General features: G+C 36.8%; 1 protein-coding gene across 1 annotated transcript; it reads left to right on the plus strand.

Moving 5' to 3' along the window:
• Positions 1 to 1,041: 1,041 nt before the first annotated feature.
• On the plus strand, positions 1,042 to 13,134 carry LOC110716227 (ataxin-3 homolog). Its single transcript, XM_021894845.1, has 2 exons — positions 1,042 to 1,284; positions 12,166 to 13,134. Exons 1-2 carry the CDS (start codon positions 1,042 to 1,044, stop codon positions 12,727 to 12,729), a joined length of 807 nt encoding a protein of 268 aa, XP_021750537.1. The 3' UTR covers positions 12,730 to 13,134.
• Positions 13,135 to 25,317: the final 12,183 nt, after the last annotated feature.

Consider the following 25,317-nt stretch of genomic DNA (forward strand, 5'->3'; position numbering starts at 1 on the left):
ACATACAATATCATATCGCTTAATTATATAATAGTTTACTTTTTATATTTTTGTTTGTAAATAGATATCTATTTTATTATTGACTTGAAATTGTTTTTATCGAACTTAAATTACTTTTATTGAACTTATTTTTTAAGGAACTTTTATTGAACTTAAATATTTTACAGATTAATGCCCCGTTCACTTCACCTCATTTTTGCTGAACTGAAATTATTTTTACTAAACTGAAATTATTTTTACTAAACTGAAATTATTTTTATTGAATTGAAATTAATTTTACTGAACTGAAATTATTTTTGTTGAAGTAAAATTATTTTTTACTGATTTTCTATTATATTTCTTCATTAAGTTTACTGATTTTTACTAAACTGAAATTATTTTTATTGAACTGAAATTATTTTTGCTGAACTGAACTTATTTTTACTGAATTAAAAATAATTTTACTGAATTGAAATTATTTTTATTGAATATTATTTTTGTAAGGTGAAGTGAACAGGCCTAAGACTTATTTTTTAATAACTTTCTATTATTTTTTTAAAGTAAATTAAATACATTATAAATAAATCTTGTTTTAAAGGGCATTGAAGTATATTGGTAACAAAACTCAAAATAATATTTTTATCTTAAATAACTTTGCATTACATGTGTCACAATAATACCTATTTGTCGTCTACGTGCTGTGACATTTGGCGAAAAACTAAAATGCCAAATGTCGATGTCTCGTGGCTTGGTTGCGAGACCGACGGCTTTTTTTTTTTTTTTTTTTTGTTGAAGGAATAGACCGACGACTTTATTTATTGGTTATATGATGATATGATATGCTATTGAAGTTTGCGGCTTGCCCATCTCTTTAAATTATAAAGAAAAAAAAAATACTGCACGTGCGACTTGTGGGTTCTGTCTTGTGGCAGTTTAAACACGTACTACACACATCACATCGGACCTGAACTAGAAGAAGCAAAGTGAAAATTCCTGTGTTCCTTTCAATTTAGGGTTTCCCAATTTGTATAATCCTGATAAATTAATTTCAGACTCCGAACAATGGAAGGTCCGAGCAATGGAGGAATGCTGTATCACGAAGTCCAAGAAGGAAAGCTGTGCGCTGTGCATTGCGTGAATACAGTATTACAAGGACCTTTCTTCTCTGAGTTCGATTTGGCCGCTCTTGCATCCGATCTTGATCAGACCGAAAGGCAGATGATGACGCAAAATACCGTCGGTGCTGGTGATTTCGGTTCTGCTGAGTCCCACAACGTCTCGTTGGGTGGCGATTTTAGCATCCAGGTAAATTTTCGGTATTATTAATCCCAAGTTTAGGCCATTTACTTTAATTAATCCTAAGTATCGATTATTCCTGAATAATCTCATCCCAATTTTGCGGATATTGACTTTTATCTCAGTTTTTATTCAATTTTTGGGTTCATTTCTGATTGAATTTCAAGGTTCTTATTTTAATTGATTGGGACTGTTGAAACAATGTGAAGTAAATTATTCTGTGATTGAAAGATTAGAATGTATGTTAACGTTTATAATGGTGACGTTTGACCTCTGGATAGTCCGAATCGGAGAAATTATATGGAATGCTTCGTGATTTTTTTTATATACTGTTGTGTTTATTCTGTTCCGACAATTCGTCACTGTAATTAGTTTTTTAAGGGTATAACTTTTGTTATATATAAAAGAATTTTGATTATACTGTAAATGGTTATGAAGGATACAACTTTAGTTGTCTTCATGAGAAGTAAAGAGTTGGATCATTCTTTCATTCATCGTGTGCACTGTGCAGTGATTGATAATCAAGCCATCTTTGGGTTGTTAGCTTAATGTTGAAGTACACTCTGACTTTGGAGTGAATCTCATATCTAGATTTGTTCATCTAATGGAATGGAGCCGTTTGAGTATGAAACTATTGGTGTTCGTATATTTTAGGATTTAGCTAGTTCTAGGCTTGGGTGCAGTGATTGGTGTTAGTATCTAAGATTATTTGATACCTACATTGTGACTATTGCAAAGCCTTAATACATGGACATGGTTAGATATGATGTGCTCAGTTGGGGTATGTGCTGATTGTCTTAACTGACACATTTTGTAGTCCAATCTGAATTAATCGAAATTATGTAGCAAACTTGTATTTAAGGCCCTTGTATGGGAGTGATTAGCACTTAATAATATGCTTCCTCCGTTCCTTAATGATAGTCCCTAATGGGCAATTTTCACGGGAATTAATAAACATAAATAAGAAGTAGAAAAAGTACATTGGAAAGATAAATTTACATTGGGTATGCAAAAAAGTAGAGAGAGTAAATAATAAAAGTACATGAAAAAGCAAAATTTACATGGGAAAGTTAATTTGCACAAATATTGTTGTAAATTGGAGGGAATTTTGATAAAAAATTAATATTAATGGTTGTTGGAAAAAGCAAATGGGGTGAATATTTTGGGACTAAAATTTAGCCAAAAGGGACTATCAATAAGGGACAAAGGGAGTATATAGACAAGCACATATGAATATCTGAACATTGGGGCGAATTTTATATAGGACTGTTCTTGTGCAATGACAATAAGAAAGGTATTGAATTTCTTTGAATGGACTGAGTCTCCTTTTATATGGCCTTTTCACTAGGAGAAAAATTTATTTTGTCCTCAGATTAGATTGTAGGATGAGAAATTTATCATGTTCATTTTGAAAAGTGTAACATAAGGCACAAGCTGAAGAAGCTAATAACCTTTAAGTTTCTAAAGACGGCCTCGACCAGCTTGTGGGAAATTAGTGAGTAATTATGGCCAAAAATGCAGTGGTGGCTTCGCAAGATAGTTATCATGTAAGAATTGTATGCCACGCATGATTACTTTATATGCCTATATGAGAATTTAATGTGCAGTAGGGAATTTGTATAATCATCCCACACTAGACCAACAAAGCTGTTCTGCAATGTTGCTGGCTAGCCAAAAAGCTAAATCAAGCTGTGTGTGTTTTTTTTTTTCGAAATAAGGAATGAAAATCTAACCTACACACTAGTCTTAAACATCTAATAAGATGAAATGCAACTTCTGGAAAATATAAAGTCTCAATTAAATAAAAGAGCGTTATGAGAACCTAGTTCTTGTTCCTTTGCTATAACACATGTTGCTTCTTTGGCCCAATTGAAGGGAGATTCACATTGGCCTTAACTTGGGCAAGATAAACTACACAGCAAGAGAAGGAGCTCTAAGATCTACTCAAAAGCAACCACAAATGCCTATAGTGGGCACCAAGTTTAATAATTAAATTACTCTAATTTTACATAAAAGTAAAACAAAGTAAAACTATATATTTAAACTAACTGATTTTATAAAGAGAAAAGAATACAACTTTTCCAGAATCGACTGTTCTGAAAACCGACCCGACCAAACTTTTTCTAATTCGAACCGTTAATGCTTGACTCATTATCAAGCCGAACCGTTACAATCCGAAACCGAAATAACCCAAACCGATTACGTTCGAATACGATAGTAACTCGACCCATTTTAAACCGAAACCATTTAAATCCGACAAAAGTCCGATAAACTCGAATCATTCCAACCTGTAACATGTTGTGACCGAACCGTTTATAACCCGTAACCTGTTGTGACCAAACGTTTTCAACCCGTTACCCATTGAGATCGAACCATTTACAACCTGTAACACGTTGCGACCAAGCCGTTTACAACCCTTAACCCGTTGAGACCGAACCGTTTACAACTCGCCCAATATGTTTATGATCCGGTCCGTTTCAACCCACTACTAGAAACCCAACTTATTTAAGACTTAACTCCGACTTGATAATGACTTGACTGATATTAACCGGATATGATTTGAACATAAACCCGCTTCGAACGGGGTCTCATTTTCAAATGGACCCAGTTCAACTCAAATCGATCATGACTTGAACCTGATAATGACCCGACCTGATTTTACCTGATGTGTTTTGAATCAAAACCCATTTTCAAATTGATCCAATTCAACCCAAAGTGATTATGACCTGAACCGATTACAACCGACTCGATTAGGGACCCAAACTGATTGAATCGAAACCTGCTTTAAACTCGCTAAACCCATTTTCAAACTGACCCAATTCAACCCAAACTGATTAAGACCCGAACTGATGAAAACCAAACCCGATTAGGACCCGACTCGAATAGAAACCGCAATAAAAAAAAAAATCCAAACCGAATTAACCTGATAATTGTCAAAACCGACCCGCTAATCATTTCAACCTGTTATAAACCAACTCGTCATAACCCAAAACCGATAAGCCCTACCCGAAATCAAAATGTTTACCCGAATTGGCACACCTAGTTGTGACTTCTTCATTCCATATGTATAATAATGGCTTGGATCACGAGTCTAGGTAAAAAATGAATGAAGTACAGTAGAGGTCAGGTAATGGAGATCATTCAATGAAAATATGGTAATAAAATTTGAATAAAGGAAGTATCTGGTTCAGGATGAGTAGATGATTTCATGGATGAAGAAAGCATGGTTGAACTAAGGTGCTTGTAGAGGCCTTGCCAAAGGTGATTTACTTGTTTATTTTGGAATGCACTTTTTTTACAGGCAATGCCTTCGGACCAAGTTGTTCTTAAGAAAGGGAACATAATTTCAAATAAAGTTATGATCCTATGACTATAGTTGCAAAGGAAAAAAAATAGAGTATTGCTTGAAACTTGATTTAGAAAGAAGATTGGACTTGTCCATTATATATTTTGAATACTAGTAGGTGGTTTTTTTTTTTTGTAAAGGTTCATTTTCACATAGATTCAAAGAAGGGGGCTTGAATTTTCTAGTGAGAAGGGATACGCCTCTTTAGAAAATTTATCTGTATAAAAGTAACATTATGAATATGAAATGCATAATTTCTAGTCAAAGGAGAGGTTATTAATAAAAGTTCCTAATAAGTTTTATTGCCAACCATTCATATACTGCCGAATTGAAGAGCCTTAATTGCGTTCAATCATTTCTTAAGGGTTATAGCATGGCCCTCACCTCCCATATACCCTAATTAAATGAGATACACGATGTTAAGTTGCTTATTATTTAGGCAATACTCTTTAAATATCCTTGGCCTTGCTTCATTTTATTACCTCCATTTTGTGTTGAAATGCTTTCAAAAAATACATCTAGAGCACCGACATTGTGAAATAACACCTTTTATGATTTATTTGGTGAGTATTATTTTTGAAGACACATCTATAGTACCGAACTTGTGAGATAACTCCTTTTATGAGTTACATCTAGTGCACCGACTTCGGAAATATGTATATATTTTTTTAAGGCACCTCTAGGCTAGTATCTAACCAAAAAATTTGACAATCTGGACATGTTAAACTCCTGAGCTTATTTTTTAAAAGTTATCTGTGATTAGTTGCATAGTTTTAATTGTCCTTTAAGAATAAGGTTCAAAATGTAACAAAAAAGATGAAGTTGCTTTAGTTTTTACTATGGTTTGCATGTGTGAGCTAAACCTGACTTGTGAGTTGGTTCCAATTTGTTTTGTGAGTTGGATTAGGAGTTGATTAGGATCAATGCACTAATTAGAAAGCCTAGGGCAGCAAGATTTTGGGAATTCATAATGTGTTTTTACCTAGCTATTTTTCCTTGTATGGTTGATATTAGGAAACTTATCAGATTGTTTTTTCATTTGGAGAGTTTAGGAAGATTATTGCTTTCCTAGGTCATTTCGGAGTATATTTTCTTGTTCTATCAACAAGAAAATCAGATTATGAATTAAATTTTTTTGGGCTTGGTTTTGTTTTTATTTTATTTTATTATTATTATTATTATTATTATTTTTTTTTTTTCAGTTTTTGTAAAACCATTAAACACTAATTTGGATTTCTGTGATTCTGTTACATCTAATTGCTCTAGATTTGTAAGAAGTCTTTGAAACCGCAGCGTTTCATATTGTTAAATTGCCTGGCTACTGTATTGATGAGTATTATTTTAATAGTTAAGGTTTTACGCTGTGAAACTTCTAGAAACTGTCCAAGCACTTACCCTCCTTCAATAAACTGCAAAATTTAAAAAGTTTCCCATAGGAAGGATCTGATCCTTGTCAAGCTGGGAAAATCTCTACCAACATAAACTGCAAAATTCAAAAAGTTTCCTAAAGGAAGGATCTGATCCATATCAAGCTTGCATAATCTCTACCAACAGTCATACAGCTAGCCATGAAACATTACTAAAGTGTTGAGGTCCTCTCTTATCACTTAGGAATTAGTTCTAACACTCTGAAATTGACTGTGCTTAGTGGAGCTAGAATCTGATGTGATCCAACTCCATGATCAAGAGCATTATCTTGAACTGTAGGATCATCCTTGACAATTGAAAACACTTTGCCATAATGGATCCTGTCTTATAGTCTAAGCAAAATTGCTCAAACATTAAGCCAGACCCCCAAGCTCTCTCTCTCTCTCTCTCTCTTGAAACCAGTGAGATCACTCCTTTCTAATCCCCCACCTTTTTTTATGCTTAAATTGGACGTCTACTGCAGTGTATAAAAAGTTGTGCCTAGGCGCTAGGCGACTAGGGTAGATCGTCTTTTTTGCTCTAGGCAAGGCGCATTCAAAGAGGTTCACTTGAGGTGTCCTTCTGAGGTGCACATAAGCAAATTTCCATAACTGGTTTATATTGTGCGCCTCACTTCAATGACGCGCACCAAGACCACCGCCTCATTGTGCTTGCATTTTTTTTTGCAATGGTTCTCTATGATAAACGAGAATCTTTCTTTCTAAATCCTCCACATTCGTTAATATTCTTGCCTCCATTTGTTTTTTATGTTCACGCTTTTGTTGGGAAGGGCTCTTGATCAAAGAGTAAGGTATCTCTTTTGGTATTTATATGGGTTTCACTACCTAATTTTTTTATTTTGATGAACAATCATCGTCAAGCAAATCAATAGAAATATTAAACAAATACTTACTCTGTTTCTTGTTACCAGCAACATAGATTAGTGATAGGCAGAAAGTTTCCTTTATAAAATGATTCTCCCCCATTTACATGCGTCTACAAGTATCCTAAACAATAACTTTAACTGATAAGTGCAATTGGATTACATTTGAGTGATCAAGATCAACTCATTAAGACCCCGTTCACTTCACCTTATTTTTGCTGAACTGAAATTAATTTTATTGAATTGAAATTATTTTTGCTGAACTTAAATTATTTTACTGAAATTATTTTTACTGAACTAAAATTTATTTTGCTGAAATGAAATTATTTTTACTGATTCTCTATTATATTTCTTCTTTAGAGTTACTGATTTTTACTAAAGTGAAATTATTTTTACTGAGCTGAAATTAATTATACTAAATTGAAATTATTTTTACTGACTGAACTGAAATTATTTACTGAATATTATTTATTTAAGGTGAACTAAACAAGGCCTAAATACAAAGAATAGACTGTACATGAATAAAACCATTGCAGTCTCACTTAATCCCCAAATCATTTTGGGACTAAGGCTTTATTGTTGTTGTTGTAGTCTTACTCAATGCGGGTCGGGTTCATCATTAAATTGGTAGTTGGGTGGCAGACTACCTCCAAGTACTAAAGGGAGGACTGCCCTAGTGCTAGTGTTAACTCTTTACATTTTCATGAAAAATTCCCCACAAAGTAACCTTTTAACGTAGAATATTTTTTCCAACTTTACCTTCTGCTACTCTTTCTTTACCTTTTAAAGTGTTAATATAGATTATTCGAGACTTAGGATAGTCAAATATGTTGTTTGAACACCAATATACTGCATTAGAGCCCAATAAACCCCCATGAGGCCCACTCTTGGATCCTACTTGATTTCAGCATCCATTTAGGCATCTTTTGGTTCACTTAGCTAGAATGGATTGGTACGAAGATCCATACCAAGGAGGTATGATTCAACACCCCATATTAACCTTAAATTGATTGGTTAATTTTGGTATGGATTATGAATCCATTGTTGATGCTTGGTTCACTCTTGTATTAGAACGAATTCTAGCTTTAATTCATTTTTCTTTTTGCCTTTTTACATACCATATATAACTTTAGTAATTTTTAAACCCATTTATTCTCATATGGTATTAAGGCTTTGATGGATTGATTGTTTGATTTATTCTCATAAATGTACAGTATACACTTAAGTAGGTTTTCTTTCTTTTATTTATTTATTGTTTAAAGTACAAAAGTAGTAAAAAAATGAAAAAAATGCCAATCTGAAATAGAAACTACCGTCGCAAAAAATTGTAAAATCAATTAATTCAACTCACAAGTTAGGATCATAACATCATATCTATCCACCACCATCTGATTAAAGTGTATTGCCCCCAAAAAAATACACGAGATATATAAAAAAAAAAAAAAAAAGAAAAAAAAAAATCTAGAATTTGCCTTTACAAATGAAGAATTAAGGCTCCTGGTAAATTCCGCGCAAGACTCCGCGCCCCCCCCCCCAAACACCCATATCCAAAACCATCCAACTTCACCTCGAAACCACCCCCACCCAAATTAACCTTGAACCCACCTCTTCCCACCTGAAATAGTGATTTTGTTTATTTCATTCAAAGGTTTACCATAAAGCACCTAAAGTTAACCATAAAAAAAAGGGCACATTGGAGATTTAAACATAATCATAGTGGACCAAAAAAATAAAGTGCAATAATTAGAGGCCACCATGTAGAATATTCCAAAAAAAAAATCAACCATTTTGAACGAGAATCTATTAGTCTACATATGCCGGAGAAGGAATGATTGAATGGCAATTGGAAGCGTTGGTCCAGCTTGTAGTTTAATTCTTGTGTGTCGTGGGGTGTTTATCTTGGGTGGATTGGAATAAGAACCTATGGGGAGTGGAATGCGTATGAGATTATAGGAGGATGTGGTGGAGTCAGAATCAAGTTCCGTGTTCAAAAAACCCAAACAAACAACAAGAAGTCCAACTAAATGCCCCTTTAGTCTTTTGACAAGATTTTTTTTTGGCCGTGGTATAAATATAAAGGTCACCACTTTAATTGTGCATGGAAGCAAAGATTCAATACAACTTTACAAGTTTTGCGTTTAGGTTGATTACTTAAGGAGGAATCTTAATATAAGTGTATTGTCATTTATAAGCTAAGGTGCTCGAACTCAGGTATTCAATCTGATTAGACAGGAAATATTAAATTAAGGCTTCAAGAGAACTTTTTCAAAGGATCCAAAACTTGAAATGTACCAAGTGACACAAATCTAAAAATAAATTAAGATTTTTACAACTTATTTTTAATAAAATAATGAAGTGTTGAAAAGAGTAAGGGGTAGCGGGTCACAAAATGAGTTTTCAAATTTTTTACTGTATTATTTATTTTGTTTATATTTATTCCTGTTTATAACTAATGGAGTTTAAGTAAAGACCGAGAATTCCCTTAAAAAAAGTGTGACTAAATACATCTGTTGGGGCTCATAGTGTAGTCACGTATATTCTTTCCCACCTATCCTCATTTTTAAAACAACAAAAATAAAAATAAAATAAGAGGAAAAATGTAGAACACACCAAATGGGGAAAATGTCGAAGAAGACTAGCTTCCCGCTGCCAGAGAAGAATACCAGAGGATTGTGGGACCGGAAGTCTTGTCTCTCTCTTTCTCTCAAAAGCCCCAATGTCATGGTTATTATTAATGTTAATATGTACTTCGATTATAGATCCAGTGTTAGTGTTAGTGTGTGCCAAGCCACTTTCTCTCCCAATAGTTGTACCAGATTTCATGTCCACTCTCATGTCCACTCTCATGTCCACTCTCGGGTTGTGTGAGTGCACATAAGGGTGGTGTGGGCTGATTTTGAGCATCACAGGGTGGAAGGATATGCAACTTTACTAGAGTTATTAAAAAAAATCCCCTCCCGTGAACCCTCTTAAAGTCCAATGTATCATGTATCTTATGTCTATGTTACCAAGCAATTGTATATTCATCCAAACAAGATGATGAAACCATGGCTAATTGTGGGAAATTTACCTAGCTTTATCACTAATCGGCTAAATGCCTAAATCTGATCATGGGTTGCTTTAGGCTCCGAGGTGTTGGGAACAGAGCAATAGATAAACACAATATTGGGAAAAATAATAAAATACGGAACTACAAAAACAACACACAAGTTTTTTACGTGGAAAACCCCTCATCAACAATCCCCATAGCGATCTCTAGGACAAAAACAACTTTACTATCAATAATTTTAGGTGTACAAAGACCACCACCACAATTACAATTATCAAATACAATGTATTTTAGGATAGTCTGCACTAAGTACCCTTAACATTGGTACTTATACAAATTTTAAAATACCCCTCACACTAATATTGTGTTTGCCTATCGTCTGTTCCTCCCTCACTACTACAGCTATTGTGCTCTCCTTCTTGAGATGCACTCATTGCTTTTGTACATCATTGCTAGCTACTGCATTTTTCTAGCCTCTCCCATAGTGTGTGCCTTCTCACACACACCCACAGCTTGTATCACACTTCTCATATATATGCATACGATAAAGCTTCTCATTCAAACTTCTCAACTACATGCATAAATACTAGTAAGCAAAGCCAGCACCTATTTTCTACTAGGTTTGACACCAACATGACTATCTTGGACTATCAAGTCCACTAACTCAATGCCCAATTCAATCATCCATCTTCGATGCATTCTCTCTCTCTCTTTTTTTTTTTTTTTTTTTTTTTTTTATTTATTTTCTTTTTGTTTTTTCATTTTTACTTTCTTACATATATTACTAACAATAGTAATACTACTCAACTAACCGTGATTTGGGGATATTAACCCAACACGAGGATTGCTCACTTCTTGATTGCCTAAATAGTGCCTAACAGCCAGGGAACATTTTCTCTTTTGTTGAACAATGTGAAAGGTTTTCATGAAATTGTTCATTAGATTGAATAGACTTTGCTACTGCATGAAAATAGTAATAAATTAAAGTCCTATATGTCTAGGAAGCTTTGATTGGAAAAGTTAAAATTATTGAAGATTCTACTAATAAGCTTCTTATGAACTGAGAGTTTAACCTCTTAAGTTTGTTTCCTTGAAGATTGGACAAGAAGGGGCTAGCTGATTTAACGGATGACGTCTTTACAAAAATTTCACATGCTTGATGTTTTATTTTATCCTAAATTATCCATAAATTCTTACGACACTCAGTTTAGGATGATAGTGTGCTGGTTCTCCCTGTCTTTTTCAAATTTCCTCTCTTCACAGACTTGTTTTGTTTCATGGCTTTTGTTTTTCGTTGCAATGATGTAAGTGCGGCGGCAGGAGTTTGTGTTTTGTTGGTGGTGGGAGGTTTTTTTTTTCTATTTTTTATTTATTTGATGACAGTGGCTGGCAGTGGTAGTTTGGTTTGATGGCTTTGGTGGTTGGATTTTGATGAAGGGGTGCTGGCTCGGCTTTGAGAGTTGTGGGTGGACATACAATAATGGAATTGCCATGTTTAGTTGGTGGCTGTGGTGATGGATGGGAATGGGGCTGAGGATGTTTGTAATTTAGTAGTGAGGGAAGGAAAAGGCCATGGTTCTTGAGGATATAAGTTAATGGGGAGGGGCTAACTGGTTTAGGGTGAGGTTACTTAGGCAACTTAACATCTATCTATCATCAAACACTTTTTGTGCAAACCCCAAGTGGTACCCCCTTGAAATTTTAAAACCATGTGGTGCCTCATGCATTTTATTAAACCTCAGGAGTACCACCTTATAATTCTTTTATAATTGCATAATGCACAAACTGTAAACAACTTTGTTTTGTATTCTTATGTTTTTATAAAATTCATTTATCCACTTCATTATGTTTATATAGTATCATACTGCTCATTCTGTTAATGTTTGTTCCATTAGACTTTTTTTTACAGTTTTCAATGCATAATTTTGATCATCTTTTTTAACTTACTAATTAAATATTTATGAAAAGTTAATATTTTGATACTATATATTGAAACAAATTTTACAAGTTCATGATTATGTTTTTTTCTTATGTATATTGATGGGTATTCATGGTTAAAAGTTCTCTCTGCAAATGGAATATTACACAATGGGGAAACCTAAAGGAACACAGGAAGCACATTTTATAGAATGCTGTGACAGTCCAGTTCTCCCTGACTAATTTCATGTGGTTTGATACTTGACATTTGTTTTTGACACAATGTAGGTCTTGCAGAAAGCCTTGGAAGTGTGGGATTTGCAGGTCATTCCTTTAGATTCACCAGTAGCAGAACCAGCTCAAATTGACCCTGAAGAGGAAAATGCTTTCATATGTCATTTGCAGGATCACTGGTTTACCATAAGAAAGGTGAATGGAGAGTGGTATAATTTTGATAGCCTTTATGCAGCTCCAGAGCAGCTTTCCAAATTCTACCTCTCTGCATATCTTGACTCGCTAAAAGGAGCTGGGTGGAGTATTTTTCTTGTGAGAGGAAACTTCCCAAAGGAGTGTCCTCTTTCATCCGAAGCTTCAAATGGTTTTGGTCAGTGGCTGACTCCTGAAGATTGTGTGAGGATACTAAAAGCCTGCAACTCAAAGGGTGAATCATCACGTGCAGTTGATCCAGTTAGGAGACAGACTTCTGATCAATTCCCATCACTTTCTGAGGCAGAACTTCTTGCCATGGAGGATGAAGATCTAAAAGCTGCTATAGCTGCCAGCTTAATGGATTCTACCCCTGCCATAACCATTTCAGAAGCTAGTGTCCCTTCTACTGAGAAATCGAATTGAGTGCATGCTACATATCAAAATACCCCCTGTCCCAGAAGTTTCCATTGGGTGCCTGAGCTCTCCCATGCATAAAGCGTTTGTGCATCTAGTTTATGCATCTGTTGGTTCCTCCATATCTTACTGAATGATAGACGTTGCATAAGCTTTTGTGCCGGTGACTAACCTTTAAACATTTCCATTGAGAGGTAAATTAAAAAAAAAAAAAAAAAAAATTCCTCCTTTCCCAGGCTGGTGTAATATCAATTAATTGTGATATATTTGTTTTGCTTGCAACTTTCTTTTTGAATTGAAACCACAGCATGTAATTGGTAGCGTTTCTGATTAACTTCATTTGTTGGTGCATTTGAAGTTAACAATCTTAGCATTTTAATTTATTTATTTATATTTATTTTGTATTTATAATTATTGATTGACAAGAAGCTACTCACTCCAATTCTAAATAAGTGCATCACTTGCCTTATTTTACAATTTTCGAATATGTTAATGGTGATCAACAATGGCCTAGCCTAATGGCCTGGTCGGCCCGAAAAAACGTGTGGTTTTATGCTACCCTAAAAATGTATTTTTAGATTGAAATTCAAGTCTGGTTCAGAAAATTCCTGATACGGAAGACGTTTTTGTGAGTTTGGACACAAGATTTTGTACTAAGGTTTAGCTTGGCCAAATCTTTTATCACCTTGCCTCACTCAACTGTCGTCTCTGAATAAATGCACCATTCCCTCAATAAGAAATCACTCTATATATCCCACGGCAGCCGCACAATATCCCATTCTCTTAATCTTCGGCAGCTGCACCACCTCACGACAACCCTAAGCAGTAGCAAGCGCTGCTAGCACCCATATCCTTGCTCGACAACATTAACCCTTACTCTCATGCCATGCTAGCAACAATAGCAGTCATAGCATCCCGCACACGCTAAACACCCCAAGCTCAAACACAGAAAACGAGGTAGGAACTTTCATGAGTTCGGTGACGCATGGGCCACACGTGCACTACCCATAATCTCACCCATAGGAGTCGCCCTCTAGCACGTACTTTGGTGATGATCGAATTATTGAAAGATGATGCTGATAATCATTGGTTCTCCATGATGATGCTGCATGGTGATGATTGATTTAGAGCAGCCATAAAAGAAAGAAGGGGGCCTTATTTAGTTTTTTTTACTAGATATTAGTCTGTGCGATGCACAACTTTTACGGGAGAAAAATTAATCGAATCTCTTTCATATATAATTTTAATTTTTTTTACATAATAAAAAAAAGCAATCTCCTTTATTGGTATTAGTTAAGACTATTAATAATTTAAAAAGCAGTTTCTCTTTTGTTCGAGATTATTATATATATTTGAGAAAATCAAAATTTCAAATCATCATTTATTTTTTTCTTTTTTAAAGTGACACTTCAATTCAAACTCTCAAATCTCATTTTTATTCTTTTACTTAATTGGCGATTAATAAAACAAAAGATTATCTCTTTTTTTATTGGTCGAAATAATAGCTCAAGAATATTTTTGACTATTAGAAAAAATGATAATTTTTATGTTATTACTTATAGTTGATATAATTTACATGACACTTGAATCTATAAAAATTAAAGTAGAATGTGAAAACCTTTTTCCCATTTATCAGATCTATATTTAGATAATAAAATCCTTAACATCAAAAGTGTTGGGTTTTGTGGTGTCCGACACCGCACGGAAACGAAACCCAATAACTGGATCACATGCATAATAATTACAACATAAATAAAAGCATGCATAATAAACATAAACCTAAGAAAAGAGAGAGAAGAGAAAGAAAGAATGCTCACCCTTGTAGTGTGCTTCGCTCAACTGTTGAGCTCGGACTTGAAAGTTTCAAGTTCCGCAAATGCGAGAACCTCTAACGGCTCACACCCTCGCTACCAAACCGAACCGGTCCCTACCCCGAAGCTTAGTTGGGGCTAGACCAAAAACAACGTAGACTTTAAGAACAAAGGTTTTCTAGCTTTTGGAGATCCCTTAAAGTTCACCAACTCAAGTGCCTTTTCCCAATGCCAAATGATTGGTATTTATAGGGAATAAAGCTCAAGAATTCCCATCATCTTTCAATGTGGGATAGTTGGTAAAAAGGCAAAATAGAATTTAATTTAATTCCAAAATTAAAATAGAAAGTCAAATGAATCACCAAACAACAAGTGGCATGAGGAGACCAAGGGGTTAGGTGAAGACCACAAGGAGAGGACCACCTTCCCCTTGCTCCCCAAGCAAACCCTCTCAAATGATCGACCCCAATAGGAACCGTCCAGCTGGCTGCTCATCCTTGAGCAATAAGGCGTGCCACGCTGGGAGCCCTTGTGCTCGATGGGCTGGCTAGCTTGGCCCATGCGCTGGCAACCTCGCACCAGCCCGCAACATCGTGCCTCGCATATGCTGGCTGCTTACTGCCGGGCGTTGCTGTTGTGCCGCTTGTGCGAATGTCTAGGTATGCTAGCGTGACTAGCTGGCGCTAGCAGCTGCTAGTGAGGCCAGCGCGCTAGCTTGCGGCTGGCCTTGCTAGCATGCTTGCTCGGCCAGCAAGCCCCAGCTAGCACCCGCATGGGGCTGCTGGGCTTGCGGCCTTGCTAGTGGGTATGGCTAGCAACCCTTTATAGCCTAGCCTTCGCTTGGCTAGGCCAACACTAGGCTAAGGCTATATTTTGACTTGTTGTTTGGATGATCTTTCCGTCTCGTCGATTCATAAAATCGCCTCGACTTACGACGCTTGGGTTCGACGCTCTAAGCTCGGAATCCGACGTCTTTGTTCGTAAAATATCTATTGACTAATTTAATCCTTCGGATTAATTCATTGCTTCGGTTCGATTATAAGATTGGGTGTGACCTAAGGTTTCAGTCAAGATTAAGCTGTATATTAATTATTCATTAAAATTACTTATCAGAAGCGGCCTCTAGTTAGGCATTCCGATCACTTGACCTCACTGAATAATTAGCTTTCTAATTAATTCCAAACCCTCTATCGAAATAATACACTTGTTCGAAGGACACCATTCCTTTCAATCTCCTACTTGTCCTTTGGGACAAGGTTGCTAATTGTGTATAGCCTATTTCCTATGTCACTTAATGTCTCTTCATGAACTATAAGGTAAGATTATTCGTCATCCTTATTACGTCCAGAAGTGTTTCTCGATTTTCGAGTTCGGCTGTCAATAAGCAGATGATTTCTAAAATCCATCGGAGCATGACCATGCATTTTCATAGTCTCGCTCTTCGAGAGGCTTTGTAAACAACAAAGACATGTTCCCTACTGTTAATAGGGGGACATTCCCAGTCTTGCATTGTCAACTTCCCTTGCTGAGAGGCCCTAGCCGCCCAACTATTGCCTTTATAATCCCCTTGTACGGCAGACGTTTGACAACATCAAAGCGGACTAGTACTCAAACAAGAGAACTAATAATACTCATGGTCGAGGAAAGAGGTTCCGATAGCCATAATGAGTAATATACTTATGACGATTGTTAAATATCTTAAAGTATTCTCATAGGTCGATCCGGTATAGTTCCAAACTGATACCTGTACAAATGGTTTATGAAAATTTTGTCCTTGTAGCACAAGAAACGGTGCTATAAATTATACTACACACTAATCTCACGCGGTCATTAGTCGTCCAACTTTCAAATGACCTCGATTAGGGATAATTTCGATATGATATTCAACGTTCACTTAATGGGTGTTTCTTTATCCAAGACATGGTCTTGATACCCTATTTTGAATGTTCTCAAATCGAATGGATTGATTATTTAATTCTAAACCACAATTAAATAGAAATGGAATAATAATTTACAGAAAAAATTAAATTACTCCATAAATGAATGGGTTATCTTAGTGTTTTACATTAAGATTTCCACAACTTAATTAAAGCACACAAACAGGGAAATCAAAGCCAATCTCCAATATGCCTAATTCCCATTGCCTCAACGTGCTTGTTGTATTTCACTTGAGGCAAAGGTTTAGTGAGTGGATCGGCTACATTGTCGTTCGTTCCAATCTTGCAAATTCTGATTTCACCCTTGAATTTCCATTCCCTTATCATGTGAAATCGCCTCATGACATGTTTGACTTTCTGATGCTCCCTTGGCTCTCTGGCCTGAGCAATAGCCCCACTATTATCACAGTAGAGGTCTATTGGTCCCTTTATATAGGGGACAACACCAAGTTCACCAACGAACTTATGAATCCAAACTGCCTCCTTAGCTGCTTCTGAAGCTACCAAGTATTCAGCTTCAGTTGTAGAATCTGCAGTCAGGCTTTGCTTAGCACTCTTCCAACTGAACGCTCCTCCATTAAGACAGAACACTTATCCTGATTGTGATTTGAAGTCGTCTCTGTCATTCTGGAAGCTTGCGTCGGTATAACCTTCAACAACCAAATCCTTACTCCCACCATAGACCAGAAATTTATCCTTGTTCCTTTTCAGGTACTTTAGGATATTCTTGGCCGCAGTCCAATGCGCCTCTCCTGGGTCTGATTGGTATCAGCTCGTAGCACTCAAGGAATACGATACATCCGGCCTAGTAAATATCATGGCATACATGATCGATCCAATAAGCGAAGCATATGGAATCTGACTCATCCTCTCTTGCTCATCAGGTGTCTTCGGACACTGTTTCTTGCTGAGAGTTATGCCATGTGACATGGGTAGGTGGCCTTTTTTGGCTTCCTTCATATTGAATCATGCTAGTACCTTATCGATATAAGTACTTTGGCTCAATCCAATCATCCTTTTAGATCTATCCCTATAGATCTTGATGCCCAATATGTACTGTGCCTCTCCCAAGTCCTTCATTGAAAAACACTTTCCAAGCCGAGCCTTTACAGATTCCAACATCGGAATATTGTTTCCAATTAGCAATATGTCATTGACATATAAGACTAGGAATGCGATGTCACTCCCACTGACCTTCTTGTAAACACAAGACTCATCTGGATTCTAGATAAAACCAAACTCACTAATGGCTTCATCAATTTGCAGATTCCAACTTTTGATTGCCAGCTTTAGTCCATAAATGGACTTGTTAAGCTTGCATACCTTCCTAACATTGTTTGGATCTACAAAACCTTCTGGTTGTGTCATGTACACACTTTCTTCCAAAATCCCATTAAGGAAGGCGGTTTTGACGTCCATTTGCTATATCTCATAATCATAATATGCGGCAATTGCTAGGATAATCCGGACGGACTTAAGCATGGCGACTGACGAAAAGGTTTAACGCCGTGAATTTGCCTGTAACCTTTTGCCACCAATCTAGCTTTGTATACATATACATTTCCATCTTTGTCGGTTTTCAACTTGAAAATCCATTTGCAACCGATAAGTGTGTAACCTTCGAGCAAATCAATCAAGTCCTAGACTTGATTTTAAAACATGGAGTCCATCTCGGATTTCATGGCATCTTGCCATTTTGCAGAGTCAGGGCTCGTCATAGCTTGTTTTTATGTCGCTGGCTCATCTTCATCCATAAGTAGGATGTCTTGATTCTTGGTTAAGACAACACTGAGGTATATGTCTGGTTGAGATCTTGGCCTTTGCGACCTACGCAGGGTAATAGGTTGGGCATTAGCTTTGTCATTTTGATTTTGACCATTTTCAACAGTTGCTTCCAAAGCACTTTGATTGTCAGTTTTGTCAGTTTGACTTTGTTTCTCACCTTCTCGAACTTCATCAAGTTTGATTTTCCTTCCACTTGTCATTTTGGAAAGATACTCCTTTTCCAAATAGACACCATCTCGAGTAACAAATATTTTGTTCTCAGATTGGTTGTAAAGGTAATACCTCTTGTCTCTTTTGTATATCCTACAAAGAAACACTTATCAGATTTTGGTGCAAGCTTGTAAGATATGAGTCTTTTGACATATGCTTCGCAACCCCAAATATTAAGAAAAGACAACCGTGGAGGTTTCTTCGTCCATATTTCATATGGAGTCTTTTTGATAGCTTTTGACGAAGTGCGGTTTAGTGTACGTGCCGCAGTTAGAAGTGTGTATTCCGAAAAAGAGATAGGAAGATCTCTAAGACCGTACCCATCATTGATCGAACCATGTCTAAGAGAGTTCAATTTCTTCTCTAGGACACTCCATTCCATTGTGGAGTTCCGGGAGGTGTCAATTCTGAGAGAATTCCATGTTCTTTCAGATGATCGTTTACTTCATAGCTCAAATATTCGCCACCTCGATCCGATCGAAGTGCTTTGATTTTCTTGCCTAGCTGATTTTCCACTTCACTTTGAAATTCTTTGAATTTTTCAAAAGATCCAGATTTTTGCGACATAAGGTAGACATAGCCATATCTACTAAAGTCGTCTGTGAAAGTGATAAAATAGCGATAACCATTTCTTGCGATTGTGCTCATTGGTCCACATATGTGTGTATAAGACCCAATAAGTCACTAGCCCTCTCTCCCAACATGGAGAATGGCTGCTTTTCCATCTTGCCTAGTAAGCATCCTTCACAGTTTTCAAAAGACTCTAAGTCGAATGAATCAAGAATCCCTTCATGAAGAAGTTTCTTGATGCGTTTGATGTTAATGTGGCCAAGACGACAATGCCACAAGTAGGTTTGATTCGACTCAATGGTCTTAGCTCTTTGGGTGGTACCATTAACATTATAAACCTGTTTGTCTAGTGAAAGCACAGAAAGAACATTCTCTGAATGTGCTGTACCATATAAAACATTATCAAAATAAAATGAACAACTATTGTTTTTTATCTGAAATTCAAAACCCTTGGCATCTAACGCCGTAATCGAAATAATATTTTTGGTAATGTTTAGAACATGATAACAATCTTTAAGTTCTAAAACAAGCCCAGAGCGTAAAGACAAACTAAGTGTCCCAACTGATACGGCCGCAATCCTTGCTCCATTGCCGACCCGGAGTTCCACTTCTCCATTCACTAGCCTTTTACTTTTCCTTAGTCCTTGAGCATTGGAACAAAGGCGTGAGCCATATCCGGTATCTAATACCCATGAAGCTTTGTTAGTAAAGTTAAGGTCTATAACATATATACCTCATTCAGAAGCAACGGTGCCTTTCTTCTTATCCTCCATGAATTTGAGGCAATCCCGTTTCCAATGTCCCTTCTTCTTGCAGTAGAAACATTTGGAATCGGAATGAGAAGAGGCTACCTTATTTTCCTTGTTGCCCTTGGTAGCTTTTGATTTAAGAGGAAAGGTCTTCTTACTCTTCCCCTTAAAGCCTTTCTTCTTGCCCGATCGCTTGAATGGCTAGCCTTTCTTGACCATAAGCATATCATGCTTCCCCTCATCCTTGAGCGTTTGCTCGACTTGCTTCAACATTCCATGAAGCTCGATGAGGGTTTTCTCCATGCTGTGCATATTATAGTTCATCTTGAACTGATCATAGCCTTTTTGCAGTGATTGGAGAATAATGTCAATTGACATCTCAGTTGAATACCCAACATCGAGCTTTTCCATGTTCTCAAATAATCCGATCATTTTTGGTACATGGGGGCTGACCGGCTCTCCTTTCTTGAGCTTGCTCTCAAGGATCTGCCTATGGGTCTCAAACCGCTCAGTTTGGGCCTGCTCTTGGAACATATTCTGAAGTTCATAAATGATCTCAAAAGCCGTCTCCTTTCCAAATAAGGTCTTTTGGAGATCTGGAGAAATTGTGGCCAACATGATGCATTTGACATCTCGATTGGCAGCGTGCCATCGGTTTAGGGCAGCCTGAGTGACCTCCTCATTAGGAGCGTCGGGAATTTCCTCATCAAGGACGTATTCCTTTTGCTCCTTCATGAGAACTATACGCAAGTTCCTTGGCCAATCAAAGAAGTTTGTCCCATTCAACTTCTCTTTATCGAGAATAGAACGGAGTGAAAATTGGTTGTTGTTGGTATTAGTTGCAGACATGTTTCTACAATTGAAAGAATTTGCAATCAAAAACCATTCATAAAACCAATAAGTTTGAAATTTAAAGCATACATGCAAATTTTCAATCTTATTAAGCGTTTTATCCACACATTTAAAATTGTCCCTTTTAGCCGAGAATAAAACGATTCCAAGACCCCAAATATCAAAAAGTGATTAAGCATGTTTTGGCTTATCTTAACACTTAATATTTTAAGTTAAACTATCCAATTTTTAATAGCTCTAAGCTACTCATGGTTCGATAAAACGTCGCATCTAATGCTTTCACGTTTATCTCAATTGCCACGACATCTAAGGATTCCTTACTGATATCGTTGAGTTTAACCAAAACTAACGTGTATATGATTCCTTGCTTTGGCAAGCGCACCAACATACCTTACTTCCCTAGGAAAGTAGTAATGCCTTGCTTTTTCATAGCCCATTACTATTCTCATTAGGTCCGTAAGTGTTATTTTGGAATGGCAGATTTAACCAATATTCTTTGGGACTTAGGGTTTCTATGTTGGTTGATTTAAGTGAACTAAACTAATTATTCATTATTCGAAATCCTGCACATGCACCTAACATCGCAATTATATATAAGAAAAATATATAAAGCATAATTAAGGATGCATTTGGCAACTAGCATGACCACTTGAACTAGAGTCTTCAAATCTTCAAGGGCCTTCGTTACATCCTCTTGGCTTCGTATTTTTAGAAACGTCGTCTTCAAGACAACACCACCAATTTTGCATCTACTAAAAAAGCTAGGACTAATCTAAATAATTTAAGTACAAAAATACTTAACGGCATGTAGTCCGTATTTAGATTTACAAAAATACAAAATGGAACGCATTGCGTATTTACTATCCTAGTCAGGCCCCACTAGTTGCCATTTTGTAAAACTTGCATTAGAATATCTATTCCATTCATACATTCACTAAAGTAAATGGCCCATGCATTTTACAAATAATTCAAGCAACAATTCAAAATGAGCGCAAAACTAGTTGCTAACTTAGGTGGTTAATCCAATTAACGCGCCTAATTAAAACTAGTCAAAGTTCTTATCTAATTATATGAATTAACGCAATAACAATAGCTCAAAACGATTAACGAAGCTCCCACTATATTCTCATCCAACTTAATTAATATTAATCCAATTAAAATTAATTAAGCCGGTTAACCCAAAATTTTGCAAAATTATTTTGCAAGTGTCAGGAAAAACCGAGGCCTAGCCTCGTGTTAATTAAAACGAAAAATGGCAAAATCGCAAAATTAATAGCCCCTTACGGCCGAGTGCCTAGAATCTAAGCCACGAGGCTCGGCTTGCTAGGCACCAAGCCCTGGGTTGCCATGCGTGGGTGCTGCCCTGCACAGCCACTGCCGTGCCAAGCCACTTGCTAGTGGTTGATAGCAGCGCTCGCGCGATATGCTGGCCTTAGCAGCGTGCTTGCAACGCACGCTAGTGCTGGCCGCGCAGGCCATGCTGTGCGCGGGCTCGTGCTACCTAGCAGCCGCACACCGCACCACACGCAAGCCCATGTCGCACCAAGCTGCTACACCAAGGGAGCTGCTCGCACACACCAACTGATGCTTAGGTGGACTTGACCAATGCTTAGGTGTATTAGATATGTTCAACTAATGTTTAGGTGTAATATGCTCTGCCAGTGCTTAGGTGCGTTTAAGTGTAATGAGCTAATGTTTAGGCGCTTTAATCAAGTATGCTTTGCCAATGTTTAGACGTACTCAATCAATAAAGTGACCGTAACTAGGCCGATCATCAATCAAAATTGTAATCGGGCCGAATACTAATTCAAGGTGTTCACTCAATGTGTAATCAAAATGTGATCATAATCAGGCCGATCATCAATCAAATATGATCTTCATTGGGCGGATCATCCATCAAATCAAGTTGCTTTTGTTACGAGGCTTTAAATAGGGTAATTATTGTCCAACCCATCGTTCTGCAGGAACCTCAAGACTAACGTGCCACGTCAGCTATTACCGCGCGGCGATAGCTTTGTCGCTTCACGTCAGGGTGTATAGGGTTGCGACGGATTTGTTGCGCTGCGATAGGTTCTGTCGATATACGCTGGAATCAAGTCAAAGCTTTTGAACTCTTTTTTGCTCGTTCGACTTTACTGTTGTTGCTCAAGCCTTTTCGCTCATTTGCGCTTTATCAAATTGCCTCAAATCTTTTGTAAAGGTTGCTCGTCTGCTAGGGACTTAGTGTACCTGCATCTATATTTTGGACTATAAGACTTTGCTCATGTTTATAGTTCCTTGAGGTTAACCCAAGACTTGGTGTTACTTGACTCATTGTGCGACTCAATGTGTTTAAATAGACTCGATGTGTTTAAAGCAACTCGACTTAATGTATAGACTGAACTCGATGTGGTATGACATGACTTATTGTGAAGACTCAAATTGATGTGATTACATGACATGACTCAATGTGCATGACTCGTGATTGAATTGTACTATGATTGTGCTTGTGCTACTTGAAAATGCAGAAAAACAAAAATTTTCCGTCATTTTTGTGGAGGGTAAAATGAAGTAAAAAGGTAAAATGAAGTTTTTGTAATTCCTGAAGATAAAAAGAATGAATCAAGCGATGGTGCGTGTTGATGAGCTTAATCAAGTGTATATGCTGATGTTGTATCTCATGGTGCAAAGTTTGAGGACTCGATAATAAAAGTATTTGAGTAACTTAGGCACGGAGGCTAAGTACTTCATAATTTGTGATGCAATGATGATGATGATAATGAGTGATTCAAAGATGACAAGGCGTGCTTCAAAGTTGTATCAAGATTTCATGACAAAGGGTTCCTAAGAGAAGGATTATTTGGCTATGTATGTGTGATGTCTGTGAGAGTAACACTAAGGTTAGGCTGCAAAGGCTAAGGGTATGGGAAATATATTTTGAGAAGATCCAAATGATGGTGACTCTTAGGTTCGGTAAGTTAATGATGTAGGGATCAAGCCCCTAAGTCTAGCTCTAAATGGATAGGGATGAACATTGGAGATCCCTTGATATGATCATGCATGAATGTGAATGTGAATAAATGCATTCTTATTACGGCCGCACCCCAATGTGAGGTTGTCTACATATCCATTGGGAATCAGGCCGAATGTAGCTCTAGCCAAACCTCGCACAAGTGTGTGTACACCTTAATGAGGTTTTTCAAGGGTTGTAACGGGGTTAAGCTAAAGGTTGAAGAAAAAAGGATAAAGGCTCAAGACCCGAAATAAGCTCCCTTGGTGTGCAACCTTGCATTTGAATCTTGGTATTTGTATGCTTGAGGTTTCTTGCTTTTGAACTCATTTTTCTGTTTTTTTGCATTTGAGATTTGTATTTGAATCTTTTATAGATAAGTGTGGGCAATCCCGATCATGCGGTCTATCACTTACTTGTAATTCATGTTTCTCAGGGACGATGCCGAGCACTCGATAAGAGACGCAATCCGAGATATGTTCATATCAAAGACATTGGAATACTTTCCCTTTTAAACACTTTTATTGCTATTTGCTTGTTTGAACTTTTAAAATTTTGGCACTTTGGTAAAAATTACTCAAGCTTTTGTATTTGGATTTGAAAATTGCATAATTTGCATATCGTCCCATCCCAAGGTTAGGTAGATGTGGGTTGAAAAAATGAAGGTCTATCGTTAGACGAGGCTCATAGTGGTTTATCAAGAAAGGATTGTATATTCAAAAGGGGTAATAATGATATGATGTGGCTACAAGGGGTGCCTCAAATCAATCATTGGTATACCTTGTGCTTAGTTTGGCATGGATTTTTTTTTTTAATGCAATGTGATGATTATATGCAAAGAAATGAATGGTCATTTTATTAAAATTGAAAGGGTAAAATCAAACTCATGAAAGTAAATTGGGGTGCCTATGCTAGACTTATTGGGGAAGGGAAATCAAAAAATAAGGAAAGAAATCATGAAATCTTGTTATTGAAGCACGCCTCGTGCTTTGTGCTTATCATCACTCGGTCTTGCCAGCTGGAGGTACGGGAAGCTTGTTATTATCGATAAAATATTGGATGAACTCTTTTAGCTTCCAACAACTCTCGGTAGTATAACCCCTACCTTGATGGTATTTGCAGTGTGCATTTGGATTCCAACTAGGAAACCTCTTTTCAGGTGTGTGATCTTGAATGGGTCCAATAGGAGTGATAAGTCCCTTGGCATGAAGACGATCAAAGGTAGTATCATAGCTCATCCCAATAGGGGTGAACTCTTTCCTTAGTTGTTTTCTTGGCCCTTGATTATCCATGGCTAAGACATCATCAAGGTTAAAGGTACTTAATCGGCGTATAATAGGTCGTGGTCTACTATCCTAGATCAAATTTACAATTTATATTCTTAATCTTACTCTACCAAGTTCGCACTAGATAGTGGAAATCTAGGGTCGAACCACAAGGACTAAGTGTATTAATTTGAGCTAATTAAACTAGTAGGAAGGTTGTGAGATAAAGAGAGAAACAACTAAAACACTACTTAAAGCAATTAACAAGATACTAGGGAAAGGGGAATCCAATTACATTAATGAATTCAATAACAAGTCGCAATTAGATGATCATGATCTCAATTAGGAACGATTTACACACTCAACTCACTCCCGCGCAATTAAGCATGCTAATTATCCTACTAAGCTAATTCACTCCCGCGCAGCTAG

The sequence above is a fragment of the Chenopodium quinoa genome, unplaced genomic scaffold, assembly GCF_001683475.1.
Source record: "Chenopodium quinoa cultivar QQ74 unplaced genomic scaffold, ASM168347v1, whole genome shotgun sequence".
Classification (NCBI taxonomy): domain Eukaryota; kingdom Viridiplantae; phylum Streptophyta; class Magnoliopsida; order Caryophyllales; family Amaranthaceae; genus Chenopodium; species Chenopodium quinoa.